The sequence below is a fragment of the Poecilia reticulata genome, linkage group LG2 (assembly GCF_000633615.1).
Source record: "Poecilia reticulata strain Guanapo linkage group LG2, Guppy_female_1.0+MT, whole genome shotgun sequence".
Classification (NCBI taxonomy): domain Eukaryota; kingdom Metazoa; phylum Chordata; class Actinopteri; order Cyprinodontiformes; family Poeciliidae; genus Poecilia; species Poecilia reticulata.
In genome coordinates this window covers 41,614,187-41,639,970 of record NC_024332.1, presented here as the reverse complement: position 1 = coordinate 41,639,970, position 25,784 = coordinate 41,614,187, and the positions used below count along the sequence as shown (strand labels likewise).

The 25,784-nt window shown below is 39.3% G+C and overlaps 1 protein-coding gene across 1 annotated transcript in view; it reads right to left on the bottom strand.

Moving 5' to 3' along the window:
• ttn.2 (titin, tandem duplicate 2) overlaps positions 1-25,784 on the bottom strand; it is a 228,210-nt gene that overhangs the window by 129,833 nt on the left and 72,593 nt on the right. The window contains exons 49-89 of the mRNA XM_017309405.1: positions 25,475-25,753; positions 25,083-25,361; positions 24,272-24,550; positions 23,885-24,172; positions 23,516-23,794; positions 22,743-23,024; positions 22,212-22,490; positions 21,851-22,129; positions 21,289-21,567; positions 20,914-21,201; positions 20,547-20,825; positions 20,034-20,315; positions 17,001-17,279; positions 16,619-16,900; positions 15,450-15,728; positions 14,176-14,463; positions 12,950-13,228; positions 12,105-12,386; positions 11,742-12,020; positions 10,894-11,181; positions 10,339-10,626; positions 9,949-10,239; positions 8,736-9,023; positions 7,999-8,103; positions 7,634-7,919; positions 7,375-7,558; positions 6,815-6,898; positions 6,418-6,685; positions 5,324-5,584; positions 4,120-4,329; positions 3,942-4,019; positions 3,821-3,847; positions 2,725-2,781; positions 2,589-2,633; positions 2,399-2,446; positions 1,820-1,876; positions 1,223-1,294; positions 735-788; positions 570-650; positions 368-430; positions 7-156 (exon numbers count right to left, since the gene is read on the bottom strand). Of these exons, the coding sequence (XP_017164894.1) occupies positions 7-156; positions 368-430; positions 570-650; positions 735-788; positions 1,223-1,294; positions 1,820-1,876; positions 2,399-2,446; positions 2,589-2,633; positions 2,725-2,781; positions 3,821-3,847; positions 3,942-4,019; positions 4,120-4,329; positions 5,324-5,584; positions 6,418-6,685; positions 6,815-6,898; positions 7,375-7,558; positions 7,634-7,919; positions 7,999-8,103; positions 8,736-9,023; positions 9,949-10,239; positions 10,339-10,626; positions 10,894-11,181; positions 11,742-12,020; positions 12,105-12,386; positions 12,950-13,228; positions 14,176-14,463; positions 15,450-15,728; positions 16,619-16,900; positions 17,001-17,279; positions 20,034-20,315; positions 20,547-20,825; positions 20,914-21,201; positions 21,289-21,567; positions 21,851-22,129; positions 22,212-22,490; positions 22,743-23,024; positions 23,516-23,794; positions 23,885-24,172; positions 24,272-24,550; positions 25,083-25,361; positions 25,475-25,753 (8,625 nt within the window). The remainder of the gene's footprint in view (positions 1-6; positions 157-367; positions 431-569; positions 651-734; positions 789-1,222; positions 1,295-1,819; positions 1,877-2,398; positions 2,447-2,588; positions 2,634-2,724; positions 2,782-3,820; positions 3,848-3,941; positions 4,020-4,119; positions 4,330-5,323; positions 5,585-6,417; positions 6,686-6,814; positions 6,899-7,374; positions 7,559-7,633; positions 7,920-7,998; positions 8,104-8,735; positions 9,024-9,948; positions 10,240-10,338; positions 10,627-10,893; positions 11,182-11,741; positions 12,021-12,104; positions 12,387-12,949; positions 13,229-14,175; positions 14,464-15,449; positions 15,729-16,618; positions 16,901-17,000; positions 17,280-20,033; positions 20,316-20,546; positions 20,826-20,913; positions 21,202-21,288; positions 21,568-21,850; positions 22,130-22,211; positions 22,491-22,742; positions 23,025-23,515; positions 23,795-23,884; positions 24,173-24,271; positions 24,551-25,082; positions 25,362-25,474; positions 25,754-25,784) is intronic.

Here is a 25,784-nt window from a genome sequence, read left to right as displayed (position 1 = left end):
CCTTTGGTTCTGGTTCTTTTGGAGCCGGGGCGGGTTTAGCCTTTGGTTCTGGCTCTGCCTTTGGAGTTGGAGCGGGTTTGGCTTCTGGTTCCGCTTTGGGCTTTGCTTCAGGAACCAGTTTCTTGGGCTCAGCTGGAACCTGAGGCTTGGCTTCATCTTCATTTATGCAACATAAACATTAGCTGACATTAGAGTCTGAAGAAGAGTTTTAAAGAGGTAGAAGACTAAGAAGAAAGAGGAAGATTAACARAAAAGCAGACACCAGCGMAGTCCAAACAGAACAGAACAGAACAAACCCGGATCAAACATCATGAAGAAGTTAAGAGGTTGAAACTCCAGATGGGAGCCACACAGAAGAAATACAGACCTTTGGTTGGAAGTCCGGGCTTCTCTTTTGGAGCAGCGACTGGTTTCTTCACCTCCTCTGGTTCTTTTAAAGAYACATTAAAACACAAAATAAGCTAAAAATCAACAATTAAAGGAGCAAAATCAAAACATAAGAGCATTAACCCACATTGAGAGGAAAATCAAGGTAAAAATAAACAACACTGAAAGTATTCATGGAATACCTTTGGGAGCAGAAACGTCCTTCTTCTCTGGGACTGAAACTGCATGAACCTTTTCCTCTACTGGCTTCCTGGCTTCTGGTTCTGCAACGTTTTAGTTAAATAGTATGAATATTTTCAAGAATACTGAACAGCCACACATGAATCCATCCCTGAACACATTCATACTTTTCTTGGGTTCCTCCACAGCTGCAGTTGGCTTCTCTTCAGTCTTCTTCTCAACTTTGGAATAAAAATAAAACACAAACCATGTTAGGAATAAATGAGGAGTAATCACATGTGAAGTTACTTTAAAACAGGTCAGAAATAACAATACCAAAAAATATAAATATAAATATGCAATTCTCTTTTGTACATTTCTGTCGCGATACAGGTCTCAGATTTMATTTATGATGGTCTTAAATAATCTTAAATTTGAGTTGGTGAAACCTGCATAAACCCTGACATCTGTCTCAATCAAACTTTGAATGWTGTTTCTGCTACAACATGTGGCTCAACTATGAAACTCCAAAGAGGGAGGAGTTTTCTTTTCATCAGAACTGAACACAACACGYTGATTTTTGTGTCRTTGGATAAAGATATTGCAGAAATAATACAAAAAATAACATTCTTAAACTTAATWAGAGGATATAAATCTTGATGGAGCTTTGTGTTACCTTTAGCTGGGATTTYCTCTCTCAGTTCAACTTTCATGRTCTCCACTTTTTCTTCAACAGCAACTCTGGCAGCTGAAATAAGACAAAGCAACACAAAGACTTATAATCAGACGTGTGTCTGAAAACATAATTTAGAGCTATGACAGAGTATTAGGCCACGCTAAGAAAGGAACAAAAAAATAAATACAATTATGAGAACAAAGCAATAAAATTGTGAGAATCAAATCAATAGCATTAGGAGAATGAACTCATATCAGAATATTTATAATTTTACATGAATAAAGTTGTATGAGAATAAAGTTGCAATAATATGAGACCAGTCGTAGTTTTACTAGAATAAAGTCATAATATTACCACTTTATTCTTGTAATATTATGACTGTATTTTCATATGATTTCAACTTTATTCACAAAATACTTTGACTTTATTCTTGTAATTATATTTTTTATTTTTCTTTCTGTGGCCCTAATACTCTGTAACACATAACATCAAGAAAATCCTAAGAAAAATCTGCTTGGTAGAAAATATTCTTTGATTTTGTGTTAAAAAGAGGTTATTAAAAGAGAAAAAAGAGCAACGTAAACACAACAGTGATACCTTTAGTCTCTGAAACCTGTTGTGTTACAGTCTCTTCTGTCCAGCTCTGATACTCGACTGAAGACGATCAAAATCACAGAAGACAAATATGAGACAAACATTTAGGACATTAAATAACGAAGCTTTCTGACGTCTCAGAGGAGAAGAACAAACCAGTTTACACCAGTAGAAGAAATCTGAAGTTAGAATAAGTGGTTACCATCGTTCCACACACTTACTGGGTTAAATTTAAAGGTGTGACAACACCAAAAACACCAAAGATAAGGGAGTGTTAGAGGAAGACGTGAGGCACAAAGTGAAAAAAATAAATCAGGACAAAAGCTAAATGTATCCAAGATGGTGATATTAAAATGGTTATGAAGGAGAAAAGAAGAGGATAGGAAAAAAGAAGCAGATGTGGGTCAAATCCACCTGATAGCTCCAGGGACGTCACTAAATAAGAACAGATTTTACCAACTACATTAAAGCGTTTTTAATCCTAACAGGATGAAAATATAAATGATGGTGCTGCCTTCTGTCCCAGATCTGCTCAGGTGGTTAGAAGGTGATGAAGAGGACGAGGAGGGAGAAACACGGTACCTTTCTGCTGCACCTCCTCTTCATACTGATATGAATATTCAGCTGATTCTTGTAAAGGAAAACAAAACATTTAAGCCCCATCATTAAATAAAAATATGCTTGGTTTAACTGTTAATAAGGTTTGAGTTAATCTGATTAGTCAAATTTGAACAAATTATCCTCATGTTGAGGAAGATTTCTGGATAAGTACCTCTCTGTTCGATCTTTTCTTCATACTGATAGAACTCAGAAGATTCTTGAAGAAAAACACATTTTGTGTCTGTTAGTAGCCATGAAGAACCGTTTCAGGTTTCACTTTAGTCCCTGCAGCAGTCGGTGAATCTTACCTTGAATTTCTTCTGCTGAAGGCACTTCAGGCCTCTGAACTGAAGAGTCTGGGAAATCTACACAACACGGAGAACGGTTCAAACCAAACAGCTTTCCGGCTGTAAATCTCAACTGTCATCATCTGTCTTTTTTACCTTCTGAAACATTTTATACCAAATTTAATAATACATTTTGAAATAATTAAATTTGAAAATGGGGATTTAACAAAAACAGAAATTTATGACAATGATCGACATCATTTCTGCCATATCTGTGTTTTTGGTAAGTTGTTTTTGGCTGTGTTATTGTTTCATCCGGATATTTCGTGCATACGCACAAATTCATTTACTTGCAGCGCTGCCGCGGTAAAACAATTCTGTTAAAGTGAAACCTGGAGATGTAGGTATTATATTTATTAGGCACAGTGCGATAAAAGCAAGAGAAAAATAATGCAGGAAAACCGTTGAAGAATCTTGTGCGCAATTTGGTCGTGTCCCTTTAAGACGCTAAACTACGAGTGTTCAGGCTGAAGTTACGTCATTTTGTTATGAATTATCAACACTCTTATTTGAGTACAATTTCTGAAAACTTCACCGACTGAAGAACAAGCTTGTTATAACCAAAATTTACCAGATGTACACCTGCAGTTTCATATTAAAATAAATATTTATGCCTAATTTTGCTATTTATAGGAATTATTTTAATTTTGTTCTATAAAATACCAGAAATTCCACACAACTTTAATTTGGTCCATCTGTTTATGTAATTTTAAGTATTAAATGTATTTATATTACAATACAGATATAATATATATTAAATAATATATTATTATTATTATTGATATTATATATATTAAATAATAGATTATTTATATTACAATACAGTTATATTACAGTACTTCTTGAGTCGCCTTTTTACAAAATACTTTTTTACTCTTGCGTAATTTCTTGGGTTTTTCTTTTTACTTTTACTCGAGTAAAGATTTGTTGGAATAGTGCTGCTTTTACTTAAATAYAGWTTTTCTGTAAATGTGACTCCACATCTGAATGGACAAGAGTTTCCAAAAGTGTCCCTTCTGAATAAAATCTTTAATTTTCTGAATAATAAATCACTCACCTGTCGGTACCATCGCTAATTCGATTTCTGTGAAAAAAACAGAGTGCGGTTTGTGTTAAAGTCTGAGATCGTCCACCGCTGATCAGAAGCAGAAAAGTTGCTGCCTGACTAATAACTGTACCTTTGCCAGACAAATAAAGCTCAGCTGTGCTCTTAGCCTCTCCTCTGGGCTCCAATCTCACAATCACTGAGTAAACGCCTACATGGGAGGATTAGCGATGAAGACACTCAGGTCACAAAGAACAGCAAGAGGAGAAAAATCTGCAGGGGCCCCTGGAGCCCGGTTGGGCTCTACACACCTTCGTCTTCAGTGGTCACATTTCGAATGACCATGAAATGTCTCCTGCCTTCGCTTCTGAAGTTGTACTTAGTGCATTCTTTCAGTTCCCAGGTGTCTTTGTACCAAGAAACGATTGCGTTGTCGAAGGACACCTCGCACTCGAAGGTGGCCGACTGGCGCTCGTTGACTTCCACGTTGTGGATGCGTTTGGTGAAATGAATTTGTTCGGCTAAAACAGATAAAGACGTGAATGGGTGAACGTGACAGTAACTGGGTGGCAGTTTTTCACCAACACAAGAGCCACACGGTTAGAGACGACCACCAGACGGATGTTGATGGGACGTTATGATGACTGGTTGCTGTTGAGGATGATGATGAAAGACGATCATGGAGGATATTAAAACAGAATAAATCCAAAAAGAAAAGGAAAAAAGAAGGCAAAGCCAAAGAGCCGACATTAGTTTTAGGGTGTTTTCACACCTGATAGTCCAGTGGACTCGGTTCGATTGGGGAACAAAAGTGCAACATTTGTTACATTTTCAGTTGGAGCAGTTTGTTTTCACGCTGCTTGGGCTCAAACAATCCCAACCAATAAAAAAACCTGTTCCACCAGTCACCTGCGGGGGCACTGCACCAAGAACCACTGAAGGAAACAAAACAAAAACCTCCAACAAAGAAGCTGAGCACCACTTCCTTCTTCAAGCTGACCTGTTTTTACTTTTATTTATCTTTTTTGTTGCAACAAAGCCTTTATTATATGTATTTGAATGTATTTTTAAACATTTAAAACTAAAATGTACAAATTATTATTTTTTGCTTATTTATGTATAAATTAAACTTTTTTTAGCCTTACTTTGCATTTTACAACACTTAGTTGTTTTATATTATTTTTAATGTAACATCAGATTGGTGTTACTTATAGAGTTGAAGATATTTCTATGTCCTGTTTGTTCAAAATAAAGTACATTTAATTTCAAAAATGATTATTAAAAAAACTGAGACTGAGGTTTGTAGGCAGACCAGAGTTTGATTTTTTTGGTCTGCATCAGAGTTCGATTATGTGCTCACATATCCCCAAACCAACCGGACCTTCAGGCAAATGGACTGGAGTTCGATTAAATCTGGACTGGTGTGAATTCACCCTCAGAGTCGGAAGAACTGGAAGAGGTTAGTAATCGGGCAGAGCATCCATCACGTCTACAGGAAGGTTTCCAGGTACAAACCTTCCACCTTGAGGTCCGCCGAGGACTCCAGGTGCTGGTATCTGCAGGAGTATCTCCCCCGGTCTTCAGACTTCAGGTCTTTGATCAGAAGCTTCTGAACTTTGTGTTTCACTTCGGACGAATACCTCCCCTTCATCTCTAGCTGCTTTCCGTTTTTAAACCACTGAGCCTCGACGTTAGGAACAGACAACTGACAAGACAGAGTGCAGGCCTGGCCTTCCTTACCCGACGTGTCCTGCAGGTGCTTCTCCACCTCCACCTCTGAAACACAAAGACACAGAAATTCAGCTTCTGCTCTGACTGGAAACTCAGTTTGAGATGCTGGGTTGTGTCCAGGCAGGGAGCGGTTTCATATGAAAAGTCATGGTTTCAAAACCACAAAAATACTGTCATATCGTTCTTGTGGTATAAGTACGACAAAGTATTAGGACCATAGTAAGAAAAAAATAAATAAAAATACGAGAATAAAGCCAAAATAATATGAGAGTAAACTCATAATATTTAAAAAATAAAGTCATATTGCAAGAATAATGTTGTACGTGAATTAAGTCAGAATAATATGAGTATAATCAGTTTAAAGTAATAATATTTCAAGAATGAAGTTGATATTTCGAGAATAAAGTCCTAATGTGAGAAAAATGTCATCATATTTTGAGAGTGTCATTACAAAAATAAACTCCCACGTGAATAAAGACGAAATAATACAAGAATAAAGTCATAAATAATAATATGAGTTGTCATTGTGAACTTTAATTCTCTTTGGAAGATCTAACAACAAAGTATTAGGGCCATGGTAAAAAAAAGCCATGGTAAAAAAAGTCATAATACAGAGATTTTATCTAATTTGAATTTCTAGTCAAAGTAACATGTCTGCCCTAATTGTTCTTTTCGAACAGCTTCAGTTCAGGCAGAAACATGGTGAAGATGAATCCACAATTCATTAAACATTTAAGAAGCAAATCACCAATTCACATCAAAGCATGATAAACAAAATGCAAAATAACGCATTTTAGAGCTGTAGTAATAATACGCTGATGTGTTATCATACTGCCATAGTTTCATTCCGGCTCAGRCCTAGTGGTGTCGGTACTGACCCGTGACGGTGAGCTTGGCGCTGGAGATGTGCGGCCCACACACCACCCGGTAGTTGCCCTGGTCGGACGGCTGGCACCTCTTGATCTTGAGCAGGTGGCGGTCGCCGCTGATGCTGATGTTGTATTTGTCGTCGGTGTCAAGCTTCAGCGTGCCCTTGTACCACGACAGCGTGATCTCTGGGTAGTTGATCTTGATCTCGCATTCAAACTCCGCCTCTTCGTTGGTGAAGACGGACTGGTTGGAGATGTCCTTCACCACGGTAACGGGCTGCAGGGCCAACAAGACAGTTTTCGCTCATGATGGTGACAAAAACGGCAACACTTTCAAGGTGACACTTTATTATTTCCTCAGTATTTTTTTTAACATTGAAGTGTTTAGCAGTCGGTGTGTCCTGACCTCTGTCCTCTCCATCCTCTTCTGCAGGTCGGCCACCAACCGAGCCATGTCCTCATCTGACTCTCTGTCTCCACGTTCCACTTCCTGTCAACAACAACAACAACATTACTCAGCAACGTCCTCATTTAAAAAGTCCTGCACTGAAAAAAAYATTTCTTCTTATCAAGTATTTTAGGTCTGGTTTSTCTTGCAAATATCTTAGTACACTAGAAATAAAACAAACAAAAAAAACTAACTTACAAGTGACTTTTCARTAATATATAGGAGTTTGTTTTAGGTAAATAATTCCTTAAAATTTTATAAAAAGTACTAGTTTCACTGGCAGATTATTTTACTTATAACAAAGATAGGTCAAATATTCTGCCAGTGGAACTAATAGAATAATAAATATTAAGGAATTATTGACTTAAAACAAGGTCCTTTATCTGGCTGAAAACTTATAAGTTAGTTAAGTTTTATTTTAAGTGTAATAAGGTATTTGCTCTAGAAAGAAAACTAAAATACTTGRTAAGAGTTTGTGTTTTTGCAGTGAGATGAGCAGCAGACTGTGGGAGCCTCACCGGTCTTCCACTTTCTTCGCCTCTCTCTTTCTTGAGCTGCTCGATGGCCTGCAGCAGACCTCTGTAGTCGGTGATGCCGTACATACGGGCRTATTTCTCGTACTCTTTGGGGTCGACGTTTCTCAGCAGCTCAACAATGTCGATGTCCTTCTCCTCCTGCGGACTCTTCTGCTTCGATGGCGTCCTGAGGGGACACAGATCAGATGTTAGGAGTTTGTTCTCACAGATTTCAGCTGAGAAACTTCTTGAATGAACTCACTTCTTCAGTTTGGCTCGGAGGTCTCCCTCTAGCTGCGGCGCCTCTTTCTTTCCGTCAACGTGCATGTCGGCGTTGCACTCGATCTCGCCGTGCTTGTTGGAGGCAACGCAYCGGTACTGACCCGAGTCYGACTTGGTCACCTCTCGGATCTCCAACTTGGACTCCTGACCTTTCTGCACGATGGAGATGCGGCCGCCGTGGGTGAGCTGCCTCCATTTTCCCTTCATCCACTTCACRCTTGGGATGGGTTCTCCTCCAACCTTAGCGATGAAAGTGGCAGTTCCCTCTGTAGAGAGAGAGGTGGAGGTCAGGGCAGGAAATAAACACTTTCTAAAGGTTTCTTTTCTCYACTTTGAGGGTCTTACTCTCAGTAACATGTACGGATTTGGGTTCCTCAATGAAGAATAGATTATCCAGTTTTTTGGTTGGAGCTGCTGYTGGAGTCTCAGGTTTAGCTGCTCCTGGTTTCTCTGTAAGGCAACAACGCAAAGAAATATTTGTATTTATCTTACTTGCGAAATAAACAGTAAACTAAATACACAACATTTATAGTTAGATTTCTGCAGAGAAATAAATTAGTAAATTATTGTAAATGTAAAAAAAAAGGTTTGCAAGATTAAAAAAAACAATCAGAAAACCATATGCACATTTTTTGTCTTTTAGCAACAATATCAGGTTGCGGCTCACAAATTTTTATTTAGACATTTATTAAATGGTCATGCTCAAGACTGTGTGTTGGTCCCTATTACTAATAAATTAAATTAAAAGCAAAACCTTGGATGAATATTTTGTGTTGCACCTTACCCAGTATCAATGAAAAAAAAACACAAGAAATTTCACATACAAGTGAAATGTATGTTATTTCACTTGGAATCTTTTTCTTATAAGTGAAATGCCAATGGAACAAGCAGTTTTTTATCAATATTAAGGAATTATTGACAATCTCAGAAATCTTGCTTAAAAGTTACTCATCAGTTAGTTTTCTCTTATTTGAGGTGTAATACAACTAGAAACTAGGCAAAAATACTTGGGAAAATGTTGTGTTTTTGCAGTGAAGGTTTAGATACTGACTGAGATGATCAGGAKGCTGTTTGGGTTTTACCTTTCACTGTAACTTTGGCTTTGCAGAACTCGGCGCCGGCTTCATTTGTAGCCTTGCAGAGGTAATCGCCAGCATCGTGTTTGGAGGCTGAGCTGATCTCCAGACTGGCCGTACCATCAGAGAAGCCGATCCTGATGCTGCCGGCTGATGAAAGCTCCTTCCTGTCCTTCATCCACTGGACCTTCAGAGGAGCGGTCCCGCAGACGTGACACCTGAGGCTCAGCTTGTCGCCTTCATCCACAGTCACTGGTTTGAGTGGAACATCAAACACTGGAGGCTTCTTGGCTTCTGCAGATGAGATCAAATGGTTTGAACTCMGCTGCAGACACAGCGATCAGTTTAATTTAGAAACAAAACTTGTGCACCAGGTACCAATGGGCGATCCACTTCATTCTGTACAGCACATTTTTACGAAAGACAAGTTTCTGAAAAGGTATTAAAAAGTCAGAGTGGGCCTGTGGGCAGAGGCCATCAGTTTATCACACTGAAAAAAGAATAAATAACCAAAAGATTTGTGATTTTGGTGACCCTKTAGCTGCTTGAAATAACAGACTGGAAGACACCAACAGAGACTATAACAGGCAAAAACAGAGACAGGAACAAACTAAATAACCAATAGGAACAAATAAAAATATTAACCAAGCAAAAGTAAAGGAAATTGAAGGGGACCTGTTATGCTTCCATGAAGATGTTACCATTTGTCTATGGGAAAAATTATTCCTAGATAATGAGAATTTTGTTGTTTTAGGGCCTCCTGTCACTTTAAATCAAAATAACAATTGTCTTTCCAGAGCATGTAAATCCAGCAGTAAAACCAGCTGACCAAACTGGTTGGAGCTTCACTTGGGTTGCTAGGTGACTGGCGGAAYTCTGCTGGGGTTGCTAGGTAACAGAAAGTTTTTGAAACAGCTCCTTTTCAAGACACCAAAAACATTAGCTCATTGCCATAAAACAGCTGGGTGTTTTTTTTTTTTTTTTAGCAATTGGGCTGTTTGTAGAAGCAGTGGAGACCCAAATGGAAGAATAAAGACATGCAAAATGAACATTTTGCATAATAGGTCCCCTRTAAAGTGTATTTGAACTATTACTTCTAAGAGGAATCTAACTTCTTTTACAGCCACAGGTTGTTTTTCTTTGTATTATTTAAAAATCTTTTTCGTCTTAAAGCATTTGACTCATCAGCAGATGAGTGACCTTTGAACACCAGACCCACCCAGGATGCCCACAGTGACGTCGCAGGAAGCTCTTCCAGCTTCGTTGGAGGCCTGGCAGGAGTACCTGCCGCTGTCAGTCACCTGACTGCTCTTGATGCACAGCACCGCCACATTGCTCTTAAAGCTGATATCATATTTGTCAGAGCTGTGGATTTCCTTGCCGTCTTTGAACCAGCTGACAGAAACGGGCTGCGAGCCGGAGACTCTGCCCTCGATTTTTACCAGTTTGCCCTCCATGTCTTCRATGTGCTCCGAGGGTTTTTTGGTGAACATCGGCGGATTTTTACGCTCTGAAACCAAGAGGGAAAAGAAATGGTGAAGAAGTGGGTACTCACCTAAGACTTCCCCTCAGATGGGTTTGAGGGTTTTGGATGAGAAGACCAAAATACCTTTGACAGAGATGTCAGTGGAACAAGAGTCCTTCCCCATGTCATTGGAGGCATGGCAGAAGTATTTCCCTGTGTCACCTTTATCCGCCTTCAGTATGGTCAGGTGGGCGGTGTTTTCCACACAGCTGATCTTATAGTTCCCACCAGAGCGGATATCTTTATGGTCTTTGGACCATGTGACTTTGATGGGGGTGGACCCAGTCATGTGACACTCCATTTCGATGCTGTCACCCACCGTCACCTCCCGCGGTGACAACTTTCTGTCAAAGACCGGAGCGTATCTGGGTTCTGCAGACCCGTGAAGGAGCAGCAAGAAGATAAAACAAGATATCTTTAGATGGACTCCAACTGTTTTGACACACTACTACAGCACAGAAAGGTTTCTAAACCCCTTACTTTCCTTTACACACATAGTCTTAACATCAGTAGTGTCCAAATATCTTGTATGTTTAAATCCTTTAAACAAACAAGACTCATTCTTGATCCAAGTTCATGAACTCAACTGTATCTAATGACACCTGCAGTGGGACATCCTACAGTGGKACTATAACAGACCTTGCATGGTGAGTTTGGCTCTGCAGGAAGTTGAGCCAACAMTGTTGGTCGCCACACATGTATATTCCCCAGAATGCCTCATTTCRCCACGGCTGATCTGCAGCACTGCCGTGTTGTCGTCATACAGCATAGAGAACTCGGCTCCCTGCGTCAGCGGCTCGCCRTCTTTCAGCCATGACACCTCAATGGGTGAGGAGCCGGCGACACGGCACTCAAAACGCACCGCCTGGCCCTCTGTCTCCTGCAGGCTGGTGATCTTTTTGGGGAAGGAAGGAGGCGTTTTGGCCTCTGGACAAAACAGAGGAACAGTGGATGTCAGGATTTCTCTAAATTCAGTTCTATGTTGTCTTAGGGTGAATTCACATCAGGCTGTTTAGTCGCCTTTATTCAAACTCMAGTTTGTTTGCCTAGAAAGTCTGGTTCACACAGATGTGTGAAAGCTGATCTGGACCAAAAATGTGAACTCTGGTCCATTTAAAAAACTACAAAAGCAGGAAGCAAACTATAGTGCAGGGCATTCTGGGTAAATAAAAACGAAAAGAAATACAAGTTTAGTGCTAAAAAAAGAAATGACAACGACAAAAGAGAAATCCTACAACTGTGAAAATCTGATGCTACTCCATTTTTTTTTTTACATTTTGCAAAGAAGGAAATTGTGCTCAGTGTCTTCTTGTGTAATTTCCTTCAGTAGTTTTTGGTGCAGTGCCGCTACAGGCAAAGAGGGGAACAAGTTCTCAATTAGTTTGATTCATTTGACGCAGTGCAGTGTGAAAAAGAACCACAACAGCTGAAAATATAAGAAATGTTCCAATAGTCTATGGGACTATCAAGTGTGAAAACCTCCTTACCGAGAACATTGAGTCTGCAGGTRGAGGAGGCAGAGCCGATCTTGTTCTCTGCCTTGCAGGTGTACTCCCCGATGTCAGCTTTGGTGGCTTTGCTGAGCTTCAGACTGGCGACGCCCTTTGAGTACTCCAACTTACAGCTGGAGCTGGACCGCACTTTGCCGTCAGCCTTGAACCAGGACACCTTGATCTCAGGTGTACCTGCCACCTGGCACTTCAGACACATTGCATCACCAGCGGTCACCTCCATGGGCTCCAGAGATTCAACAAAGTAYGGAGGCTCTGTTGACACAATGAAACATGGGAGTGAGGACTTCTGGGATTCTTCGGCAGAAGAAAATCAGTCGGAWTTGAARTRAGACAAACCCAAAATGGACACAACAGCTTCACTTGTGTCCTTTCCTGYGTCGTTGGACACCTGGCAGCTGTACGTCCCTGCGGCCTCCTTGTCGTCTGTGCTGAGACACTCCAGGATGCAGGAGCTTTCCGTCGTGGTGAYGTTGTATTTGTAGGAAGCAAAGATCTGCTGRCCGTCTTTGAACCAGCTCACTGTGATCTTTGGAGTTCCGGTGTACGAACATTCGAGCATTAAAGGTTTGCCCTTCTCGACCGACACGTCCTTCAGCTTCTTAGAGAAGGTTGCCGGTTCTGACAGACACAAACAAAACATCCTTTAAAGAGGAAACCAAATCATCTCTGCTCATTTTAAACACCTTCTCTGTAAACTTATAGACTAATGAGATAAACTAAACTAAAAAGCTGACGCCACTTATTCTAACGTGCATATTTCAATCATGTTGACATCTAAACTGTGTTATGTTGCCAAAACTTTAACACAACTGAAAGTTTACAAAACAACCAACAAAATTAGCATTTTAGAAGTTATCTGTAAGAAGTAATATAGAGGAAGCTAAGGGCACAAAACATTTTCAAATTTTGCTAAAGCACTAAATTAAAAGTTAGTTTAGCTACAACTGCTGATTAGCATGCAAAAGAATCATCATCTAGACAACTCCTCATTTTTATCAGTTGAGATACAAACTTACTGGGACCTAATCCTTCATGGTTTAGGTTCATATCTGTAAGTTATCTCTTTAGGTAACTTAAGTTATCTAAACAACTATTATCACTCCAGAAGAACTGTTTCCTCTCATCCTCATTCTAACTGGAGCTTCTTGGACTGTAACTGGAGGTAGAGAAGTGAAACTGACCTTTGATTGTGAGATTCACAGCACAGCTTTCTTTTCCCGCGTCGTTGATGATCTGACAGGTGTATTCTCCAGCATGGGATCGGCTCACGTTGTGAAGCTCCAGAGTCACTTGGTTGTCCTTCAGGGTGAAGCTGCAGTCCTTCCCTGGCAGAATCTCCTTGGTTCCTCTGAACCACTTCAGGGTGAGCGGCGCGCTGCCCTTCACCATGCCTGAGAAGGTCACGTTGGAGCCCGGCATGGCCTCCATCGGCTGCAGTGGCACCACGAAAGACGGAGGTTCTGGGCGAGACGGAAACATCCAACAAGGTGGAGTCAAAATGTGATAGAGAAAGAAGTTAACAATTAATGTGTTAATTAATGATTGACCGACTAAGGATAATTTAATAAATAAAAGGCTATTTTCTTAAAAACCTGAGACTTGTAGTGGACCAAGAATTGACAGTATGGTRAATTAAAAAACAAAAACAGTSAATTTTAACATTGTTTTGTGCTAACTGTATTAATAAGCAGAAACTTGTGCTTTTCTCATATTATTAAACTGAAACATATTGACAAAATRTAAAAAACAAGAACCTCTTAGGTTGCTCAATAGAAAAGTAAAATATGGAAAGAATAAAATATGTGAAACTTAATTCCCCCAACACAGAGAGATGTTCATACAGAAATACTGTCTGTTGGGATGTTAAAACTTTGCTCCATGAAGGGAATTAACTGCCTTCAAAATCAACTCTGCTTATTCTCTTCATGTTTTTTTTACCAACATGTAACAATTTTTCTCGGTTATGCTCTCCACTTTTCTGTTGACACATCCTCGCTTTTTAACAAATTAATAATTTTTAAATGAGAACTTGATGCTGCTCCGTCATGCAGCTCGGCTGAACAAAACGCTATTAAGATGAAACTTTGTCCAGTTTTTATATTTCAAAACAGAACTGCACAAAGTTCATGTTGCATCTCTTAACGGACTCAGTTCGACAATTTCTATTTTCAGTTCTTATATTATTAACTGGCTCTGCTTAAAGATGACCAGTGGCGCCCTCTGCTGGATGGCAACCAAGCTACWACACTAAATGAAGGTCTAAGYGGCAGTTGGAGCTAATTTTAATCTTTGGTTAATGAACAACAAATCATAAGTAGATTAATTATTTGMRTCCCCAGAATGTGAGCTTAGATGTTTCACTGAACAGAACCAAAACAGAAGCGCTCAACATGAAGCAGGAACTGACCTTTGACAGCCAAAGTTGCTGAGGTTTCGCTGAAACCAGCCTTGTTGACGGCTTTGCACTTGTAAACCCCGGAGTCAGTCAGCCTCAGGGTCGGCACTCTGAGCGTGCAGCTGTTGTCGCTGAAGGAAACCTCGCAGTTCGGCCCGCTCTGAATCTCCTCACCATCGTGGTACCAYGAAATAGTAAAAGGTGGGGAGCCCGACACTTTGCACTCCATCTCTGCAGCTTCTCCTACCGTCATCTTACAGTCCTTCAGCTTCCTGGTGAACGATGGAGGAACCGTCTTATCTGTTGATGACGGAGGCAACAGTTTGTAAGAACATGCTCAGGTTTACAGCTGCAACTCGGTGAATCACAATATCATTAAAATATTTTTATTTCAGGAAGTCAGAGCGAGTCTGCCCTTCTAGRTTTTTAAGGTTTATACAATTTACAACTTTAGAAAATACAAAGAATGCTAAATATATATTTTAAAAAGCTAAGAAAAAATAAGTAAAGATAAAATAAAACAACAGACACCACAGCACGTGTCAAACTAAAGGCCCGTGGGCYAAATCTGGTCCGCTAGAAGTTTCCATGTGGCCCTCCAAACTCTAAATATAACCRTTGACATTACAGTTGTGTGCTTAAATGTTATTTTATCAATCTAATAACACCTGTTTGATCTGTATTGTGCCAAATAACATCAAGGTGAAAAGATGTTTCATATTTAACTTTATGAGAATCTCAATGCAGAAACGACTTTTTATTAATCTAGTTTCTAGTGCAAATGCCTTAGTATCCTTGAAATAAGACAAAACTAACGTAGAAGTAACTTTCCAGCAACATAGAGGAGCTTGTTTTAAGTAAATATTATTATTAATGAAAAGTTCTAGCTCCACTGGCAGATTTTCTCACTTGTAAAATGGGAAAATGTCTTATAAGTGAAAACGACTGCCAGTGGAACTAGAACTGTTTATCAATATTAAAAAACAAACTCCTAAATCTAGCTGAAAAGTCACTTTTAAGTTAGTTTTGTCTTATTTCTAATGCACTAAGATATTTGCAACTAGAAACTAGACCAAAAATACTTGGTAATATTTTGTTTTTTCATTATGTGTTTAATGAATCTATATAATGAGTTTCTCCTTTTGACTTGAACTGCTGAAATAAATTTTTGTTGATGTAGATTTTTCTTAATCTTTTACATAATAAAACCACATTTACCACAAACTAAAAGGAATCACACAATGTTACATATTTTCAAACCAAATTAACACAGATTCAACACCCACCCAAAACAGTGAGATTAATTTTACTCAGGTCTTTTCCCACTTGGTTCATGACCTGGAAGGTGTATTCCCCAGAGTCCAGTTTCTCAGTAGAAAGCACGTTCAGACTGGAGATCATCTGCGAGAAGGAGATCTTGTACTTCCCGGATGTGGCCAGCTCCATGCCGTCTTTGAACCACTTGGGGACGAGCTCCGGCGTWCCGCACACTTTGACCTCCAGGGCGGCCATGTCGCCGGCCGTCACGCTCAAAGTGTCGGGTTTATCTATGATCTTAGCTGGTTCTGGAAGTGGGAAGGAGCAGAACATGCTTTTTCATCAAACATGGACAAGACACCGATTGACAGACAAGAATAYGACGGCGTATTGGGGTCATTATAGATAGAAGCAGAGAAGGAGTACATTTCTGCCAAAAAATTCAGAAAGTTTGGGAATAATCTCAGATATTTTATAACATGAAAATTTCTGAGTTAGAAAAGTCAAATGTGCTAGAAAAAAACTCTAGATTTGTCTCAGAAATTTTACTATRAAAAATTTAACATTGAGAAAAAAAAACAAATTTTCTAGAAAAAACATGGAAATTTCTGAGGTTCAAAAGTCWGATATTTTAAAATTGAGTTGAAGTTCTGAGTTTCACAATTTTTGACTTTTCAAAYTCAGAAATGTTCATGTTTTTGCWAGGRAATTTGTAAAATTAATCTCAAAAATGTTGTTTTTTTTCTGGCAAGTTTCACTTTTTAAGTTCAGAAATGTTCTCATTTTTCTAGCAAATTTCAGAAATTAATCTAAAAAATTAAGATTTTATTTCTAGCAGATTTTAAATGTTTGGATCTTAGAAACTTTCTTGTGTTTCCTGGACGTTTTCCAAGATTAAACTAAAGAGCAAAAAAAAAAAAAATTCTAGTAAATTTTCAACCATTGGAGCTCAGAAATTTTCAAGTTTCTTCTAGAAAATTTCTGAGATTAACCTAAAAATTTGATATTTTTTCCCCAGCAAATTTTMAACTTTTGGAGCTCAGAAACTTGCTTATTTTTTCTAGAAAACTTATGTGATCTTATGAGATTAATCTCAAATTATCTGAGTTTTTGGTGAAAATTTACTCCTTTCTTTTCTATTTACAATACACCGTCCAACAACACTGACAGAGGAAGAGAGAATTATACGATTACAAACCTAGGACAGTCAAGTTAGCGAAACAATCCACACTCCCAGCATCATTTCTGAGTTGGCAGGTRTATCTGCCTGCAACGGTTGCATCCGCCTTAAACACAGTAAGCGCCACCTGGTTGTTCTCAAAGGTGATTTTCCTGTTGTCACTGTCCCTGAGAATGTGATCCTTGTCCTGAACCCAGGACACAGTAATGGGTTCAGAGCCTCTAACGGTGGCCTTAAGGGTCACCTCCTCTCCCAGCATCACTGTCATGTTGGACAGTTTCTCCACAAATGATGGCGGCTCTGAGGACAAAAACAGCGCAGAAGGCAGAGTGAGAAAAGGTGGCAGGAGCGGAGGGAGGGGGGTAAGGTAGCCTGAAGGTCCACTACTTTCAATACTGACCTCTGAGTTTAACCGAAGTGTGGCAGGAGTCACTTCCTACACTGTTTGTAACTTTGCACTCATACTCGCCGGCGTCCGAAGGCTCTATCCCAATGACATGCAGAGTGGCTGAGCTGCCCTCGCCCACCATCTTATACTTCCTGCTCTCCATCAGAGGTTTCCTGTCTTTGAACCAGGCGACCTGGAACGGAGCGGAACCGCTCATCTCGCAGTACAAGCTCACGTCCCTACCCATCAGCCCCTCAACAGGCTGGGGTACTTTCACAAATGCAGGGGGGTCTACGAAAAGATCAGGAAACCGTTACAGAGGCAGAACGGGAAAAATGAATCATAACTAAAAGCTCAAAGCTGACAGCTGTAACCGGAGTTTTAGGTGATTTTGTAAAAGTATGAAATCTCTGCGGTCTAACAGAGTATTTCTTGAATGAAGATATTATTTCTTGAATTATTAAACTGTCTCTAAATGTCTGGGTTATTACATATGAATTAAATGTGGAAGCTTTGTAAACATCTAAATTGAGTTTAGAAAGTCTAACAAATATTTACATTTCGCCAAAATTAGCAAGTTACACTGTGGTGAGATCCAAAGACACAGACTTCTTTCAATATTTCATGATTAAAATTTCACTCATTGCTTTCATCCAGATTTACCACATCTGTCTTTTTCTGGTGCAGGACTATGAAGCCTATTTCACATCAATGATGTAAAAGTTTAATGAAATGCGACATGACCATATCCAATTTAGACCAATATAAACCGGATATTGTCCAATTTATATATGGTTCCAAAAATCTGGTGCAAATCAGATTTTGGAGCAGGGTGAAAAGATCAGAATTTAGCCAAAAAATGAAAAAAAATTACTGAAAATATTATTTTATCAGCACAATTTCAACTCTGTTTAGGAATAAATCTGCTGCGATTTATATTCATGTTGTTGAGCAGTTGTGATTGGAGGTTTAGTTCCAGGCTAAACAATCTYCATTTTTCTTTTATAGTTTAATTCATGAATTCCAGATGTGTGATCAAATATACAACTATTTCCTGCCTTTTACCTTTAAAACAAGTAAAAGGTTATTTTTATTGCTATATCTTGACTAAAATGAGAGTGGAAATAACTTTTACATTTAGTTTCAGTCTTTGCTTTCAGGTGTTTTTTTTTTACATAAACAACAGATTTTGGTTTTGCTTCTTAGATAATTTGAGGGGTTTTTCTGACACAGGGATGCATAGTTAATATGTTTCAGTAATTTTAAATAGGGTGACATTTTTCAGTTGCTTGGCTCTGTTAATTGTGATAATTTTGACTTCCAGTTACTGAAACTCAAAATGATACATAAGACCAAATTAAACGGCAATTTTAACAAATAGCCTATAAATATTAATATAAATAATACATACATTGTAATGCACAGTATTTGGATTCAATAATTGGTTGGAGCTTCATTTGTTTTAATTGGTCTTATGTAATATTATAATTTTCAAAAAAGCAATTTTGGGATTTAATTGGTTATAAGCCATAATAATAGGAATTAAAAAACCCACTGTGTGTGTTTAATGAATCTATAAATKAGTTTTGAGTTTTATGAAATACATGAACTTCTTTCTAAATTACTGAGATGCACCAGAGGACCAAACTGCTTGGTCTAAATGGGATTTTTATTTGGTGGAAATCAGGGCTAAATAAGGTTTACATATTGGAACTATGTCAGAAACTTTTAAGACAACAGCTCMTAAAAAAGAAAAACAAGTTGATAATTAAATGAGATTGGTAACTTTAGTGAAGGTCAAAGTGTGCAGTTAGTGGAGGGAAAAACTGCTAATAGATCAGTAGAAACTTATCTGGAAATTAAAGAAAGTTGCATTGTAAAAATTTAAAAGAATAAAAAAATGCGACCCACAGGTAGTTAACTGTAAATTTGCAGAAACAACACTTAATGTGTTCAAAGATCAAATATAGAGTTTATAAACTCAAGAGTTTGGATGGATTAAGGTGAATTTTGCTTCAAGTTCAAAATTTAAGAAAATCACTAGTAGGTGTTAACAAGGTCAACTTAAACAAATGTAACAATTAAAAGGGGGCAGCACAGTGGGGTAGCACAAAGAAGGTTCTGGGTTTGAATCTTTGGAGGCCATTTTATAGGAATTATCTTCAATTAGAAGATTTAAGAAATCATTCAGATGGCGTGTTTACATCTTGGAGGATCAGTGTTGACTGGACCGAAGCCCAGATGATGTTAGAAGGTGTTAGGAAAATTTCTTGTGTTATTATTTAGTAAAAAAGGGAATAAAGGACTTGTACACCAAACAATAAACTTAATAACAAAAACTTACCAAGTATTTTTGTTRCTAGTGAAAATATCCTAGTCTACTTTAAATAAAACTAAAACTAACTCGAGTAACTTTCCAGTATGATGTGAGCTTGTTTTAAGTAAACAATTCTTGAATATCAGTAAAACGTACAAGTTCCACTGGCAGATTTTTTCAATTATAACATGGGAAAATGTTGTGTTAGAAGTGAAAAAAAATTGCCAATGGAACTGGTATTTTTTAAATCWATATTGGGGATGTAAATCTATATTCAAGAATTATTGACTTAAAATAAGCCACTGTATATTTCTGAGAAGTTACCAAGTCAGTTTTGTCATATTTTAAATGTAATCAGATATTTACCCTCAAAACYAGACAAAAATACTTTGTAACTTCTTGTGGTTTTGCAGTGGGGATGTAGAATGAGTTGGAATCAGATGTTTAGGAAGTAGTGTTTGGTAAGTATGTAGTTACGTATGGCTAGAATATGAGTTGTTGAGGAAATATGTTAGAATTTATTATAGCATGTTTGTTAATAAGTTGTGTTTCATTTCAGAAGAAGGCACAAGTGAAGTCAATCTGATTAATGATTAAGATRAAGAAGATCACTTCTGATGGTGGTTGCTCAGAWTCAAGATGGAGATAAAGAGGAGATGTTACAGAKGTCAGCTTTARCCGTGAGCACCAAGTATTAGAGGCTTGTTAGACGTCCGTGGGAGGCTGACCTTTAACCGTAAGTGTGGTGCTGCAGCTCACACTGCCAGCATCATTCTGAGCTTCACAGGTGTAAACTCCGTCATCATCAAAGCTGCTGGACACCAGCTCCAGGACAGCTACCGAGTCAACAAACGAGGTCCTGTAGTTGCCCCCGTCCGAGACCTTGGTGTCGTGTTTGTACCAGGTTGTTTTCAGAGGGGCTGTGCCACGGACTTTGCACTCCAGGCGGAGTGATTCGTCCCGCTTTACAAACTTAGTGGCGGGAAGTTTCAGCACAAACTCAGGTGGTTCTGGAAGGCCAAAACACAGACAGACAATCAGCAGCTGGAAGCAAACAGAACAGACAGTAACAGAACATACAAGCTGACAATCATGAGTTAGCAGCRAATGCAATGCAAAGACCAGACACATTTTGATGTACTACATCTGAGTGAACAGAATCACTGCACTATAAAGTAGGAAGGATGGGTTTAGCTGGAGCATGAGATGAAGAATCGATTCAGAAAATTGTGAGTCCCAACCTTTGACAGTCAAATCTGCACTACAGCGTACAGAACCAGCATCGTTGCTGACTTGGCAAGAGTAAATTCCACTCTGAGTGACGGCCACTGAGTAGAGCTCTAAGAAGCAGGACGTTTCATCCACGCCTGTGAAACATGTTGGCCCGGTMATGAGCTCCGTGTCGTCCTTGAACCATTTGACCGTAAAGGGCGGCGTGCCCGTAAACATGCTTTTGAAGCGAACTGTGGCATTGGGCAGAGCCGCCTGTGACTCGGGCAGCAACACAAAGCTGGGAGGCTCTGAAGGCAAGACAATAAACTGGGTTAAAGAGGTACTCACCTTTCTTTCAGCACATTACGACAGTCAAACTGAAGAGCAGTGTCTGACCTTTGACACTGAGGGATCCACTACATTCACAGCTCCCAGCTGCATTGGTCAGTTTGCAAGAATACGACCCAGCATCAGGTCTTTCAAGCTGTTCGATTTCCACAGACACAGAGTTGTCCTGCTGGATCAGTTTGTGTTTGACACCACTGGAGATTTTACTCCCATCTTTCTGCCACTCCACAGAGATTGGGAGGGAACCGGATATTTTACAGCAAATCTGAACAAATGAGCCCAGAATCTCCTGCATTTCTACCAGTGGTTTGATGAAGCTTGGAGGAATTACTTGCTCTGTCACCAAAAGAGGAGTAAGAAGGTAAACATGATTGAATCAGTGTGTAGTTGATGTAGCTCATTAGTGGGGATGGTCACACCAACCTAATACGACCACTTTAACTTTGCAGGAGCAGCTGCTGATGTGGTTTGACACCTCAAACACATACTCTCCTTCATCTGCTTTCTGCGCTCCCTGAATCTTTAGGCTGCTGATGTTGTTCTCAAAGATCAGCTTGTGCTGCCTAATGGACTGAAGCTCCTTGCCATCTTTCATCCATTTCACCTTGAGCTCAGGTGAGCCTTTCACCTTACAGTCCAGACTGACTGGATCTCCGACTGTTACCTTGATTTCCTCAGGCTTCTCTAAGATCTGAGGGGGTTCTACAACGCAGAGCAAAGTCAGGATTAAATCGATTCCTTGCTTTAATATTCACTCACCAACCACTTTATAGGTACATCCTTTCTATTGCATAATATGATATAATGTCAATATGGACCCAAATCTCTGAGGAATATTTCAGGCACATTGTTGAATAAATGGGATGAAGAATTAGGATATTTCTGAGAACAAAGGGTCCTACCCGGTGCTAGCAAGGTGTACATAATGAAATGGCTTTGTAAGTGTGAAAAGTATGGAGTAAGGATTGTTGGTTGAGCAGATTACCTTGAACTGTGAGAGTACCGAAGCATTTATCTTGCCCAGCCTCATTTATCACCTGGCAGCTGTATCTGCCTGAATGAGACGCTTCACAGGCAGAAATCCTGAGAGTCGCCACATTGTTTTCAAAAGTTCTCTCAATCCTTGGATCCTCCAAAATCCAGCTCTCATCTTTCTGCCATTGGACAGAAAGAGTTGGAGAACCCACAACAACACACTGAAACTGCGCCAGTTTACCCAGGACAGTAACACTGTCCTCAATCCTCCTGGTAAAGGTTGGAGGTTCTATTGGAAAAAATAATGTGAAGTTAGTGGTTTTCACTTCAAAAACTAAAAATAGGGGACGTTTAAATCTTAAGAAACCAACCTTTGAGGTTTAGAGTTGTTTTACAAGTGCAGGTTCCAACCTCATTAGCTACAGTACACTGATATCCAGCCACATCTACACCATCACATCTGTGGATCTCTAGGGTCAAAGTATCATTTATCTGGGAAAAGCCATGTTTTGCACTGGGCTTGATCTCTTTTCCATCTTTGTGCCAGGTTATCTGAAATGGACCTGTTCCAGCAATCTGGCACTCAAAAGATGCCGTTGAACCCTTCACAACATCAGCTGGAGAAAGTTCTTTAATAAAAGTTGGTGGTTCTGAGACAAAAGAAGAAAAACTATCATATAACTTTACCTCAACAGGTAATGCTCTAGTAAATATTTGATGCTATACATGTGTTTAACCACAGAATTATAGTGAGTTAGGTCCATTAGGTCATTTAGCTTCAAAGASACATCTACCAAATATGCTCCGTTCTAGTTAACGGACAGAGCATGAAAAACTCTGACAATTTAACTTTAAGGATAATTTCCTAGTGTTTGGAGTCTTGAAGCTCCAGCCCAACAAACCTTTCACTTTGAGCTCCATGCTGCAGCTCTCACTGCCAGCCTCATTGCGAGCCTCACAGTAGTAAAGGCCACCGTCTTTAATTTCAGCCCCGCAAAYCTCCAGAGTAGCGACAGAGTTTACAAAGGCCATCTTGAAGTGATCACTGGSGCTGATCTCAGAGCCCTCCTTGAACCAATAGATGTCTATTTCAGGTGTGCCGGTCACCTGGCACTCAAACACTTTGCTTTGCCCGGGACGCACTACGGACACACGGTCCGGTGTCCGAGTGAACTTAGGAGGCTCTGAGAAGTAAAATAAAAAGCCAAATGAGCTGTGGTATAAATAATCTTTAGAAACTATCATGATGAGTACAGCTGGGGCTTAAAATGTGAGATATGAGAATTTTCTCTTGAACTACTTTCAAATGGTTTAGACCCCTGGTTCTCAAACTGTGGTATGTGCATGATTTGTGGTATTTGGATTGGATTAAAAGCATTCAGAAGAAATGTTGGTTTTAATCAATTCTGAGGTAAATATGAATGTAGTAACTTATGTAAATAGACACCAGCTATTTAATTGATGTGCTTAGTGACCATAACTACTAACAGCAAGTTTGTCAATATTTACTTAGTTGATACTTGTTATAAAAATATTGAGAACCACCGGTCTAGACTTAATGAGTAAAGCATGACTATTCAGAACAAGCAACTACATAAAAAAAAAAATTACAATCTGTAAACAAATTTAAATGTGCATCTGCAGGAGATTCAAATATAAAGTTACGACAGAGAACCTTTGACGAAAAGCGTTGCTTGGCAGGAAGTGGATCCCACATCATTCTGAATTTCACACACATAGTCTCCAGAATCTGAGCTCTTAGCAAAGAAAAGCTCCAGTGAACTGGATGTGTTGTCTTTAATCACAGAGCAATCAGCACTTGATAAAATCTCTTTCTTGTTTTTAAACCATTTGATGTTCAGTGGGGGTGTGCCAGAGAGCAGTACATCAAACTGGACCTTTGATCCAGGTAACACATTCATGGATTCAGGCTTTTCAAGAATGCATGGTGGTTCTGAAAGAGAGAAGCAAGTCACTGCTTGTGAAGAGAAGCCAAAAATCCTTTCAGTTAACAATAAAACTAGACAAATCAACCATTCCAGACCTTTTACGAACAAGATTCCTGAGCACTGGACTGTCCCTGCTTTGTTTTTGGCGATGCATGTATAACTTCCACCATCTTTAAGGTGAAGATCAGATACTTCCAGGCAAGCAACATTCTCAAAGAATGTACATTTATGTCTATCATCAGCCTGAATCTCCTTCTCGTCTTTGTACCACTGGACAGTAATCGGCAGAGAGCCTGACACAAGGCATTCCAGATGAGCGAATGATCCTTTAATACCTTCTGTTTGCTTCAGTTTTCTCGTAAAGGATGGAGGAATTATTTGATCTGACATGAATAACATAAAAACAAGAGTTACAAGTTGTAAATTTTGATGAGAACAAGCAAAGTTTACTTTAACGTTACCCGTGCACATTAAGTACTGACCAAGAACGGTGAGCGTGGCCTCGCAAGAACTTTGTCCAACGTCATTAGAAATCTCAAAGGTGAATTCACCACTGTCGGTTTTCTCAGTTTTGAGAATTTTGAGCACAGAGCTGGTGTCTGTGGTCTGTACTTTAAATCTCTGGCCTGAGGTCAGCTCCTTGCCAGCCCTAAGCCATTTGGCCTTCAGTGGTTTTGTCCCAGAGAACCTGACCTCTAATGTGGCCGGATCCCCCTGAGTCACACTGATGGACTTAGCGTCTTCTGTGATCTTAGCTGGTTCTGATACATCAAGAAGAACGTATTTTAAAGAGAAAATTAACATTTCAGGAGAAGCATCTGGTTCTTGTTTACTTGCAGAGTCATTCATATGGGTCCAATCCCAATCTGTTCCCTTCTAACTAACACTTGGACATACCTAATCTAGCAGGTTGTGTAGATGTAGAGGTTGATGGTTGAAACCAATGCTAAATGCTAACATTTGTATGTTGAGATGGTTTTTTGGAGATCTGATCAATAGCTGTTAGGGCAATTACCTAAATGAGAACTGCATAAAAATACTGACATCTAGTGATGAAGATAAAAAGAATATGAATTATATAGATCTGGATATAAATTGGACTTGTTTGTGTTGCAAATTGTCTTGACATGAAGTTTGTAGTGGATTGTTGCTACACTTTGCAACTTTAGGTAAAATATGAAGACATTGGCTGTTTCAGTGAAACCTCTTGCTTGTTATTGTATTCAAATATGAATGACTAAGATTATAACTACAAAAAAAGAGCGCAAACCAAAATTAAAAGGTTTAACCAACCTTTGACTGTCAGAACAGCAGAGCATGTCTGGCTACCAGCCTGATTCTGTGCCTGGCAGGAGTATTTTCCTCCATGTTTGTTGTGCAATCCGTTAATGTGCAGCAGGGCAGTCCTGTTCTCATATGAAATGTTAACATTTTCAGCTTCTTTGAGCTCATGGTTGTCCTTTAGCCAGGTCACAGTAATGGGCTCAGAGCCCTTCAGTGTGCATTGGAGAGAAACATCACTGCCCACCAATGAATTGACATTTTCAAGCTTTTTTACAAAAGACGGTGGTTCTACAAGTCAAAGATGGACATTATGAAAATCTCAAGATATCACACATATCAAGCCTGAAAGTCTTTGACTACAGATTAAAGTTTTGGACAAAATATAGGTGCATCTAACCAACCTTTGAGTGTCACTTGACATTCACAGGTTGATAACCCCACTTCATTCTCAACAGTGCACTGGTACAAGCCAACATCTCCAGCCTCGACTGCCTGCACTTGCAGAGCCACCAGATCCTCTTTCACTGTGATTTTGTGTCTCTTGTCATTTCTGATTGCCTTGGCGTTTTTGTAAAATGACACAGTRAAAGGAGCAGAGCCAGAGACTTGGCCCTCCAACATCATCTCAGAACCTTTCACAACATCTTTGGCCTCCAAGCTACGTACAAACACCGGTGGTTCTAGAAGACAGTAATGATGTCGGTCAGTGAG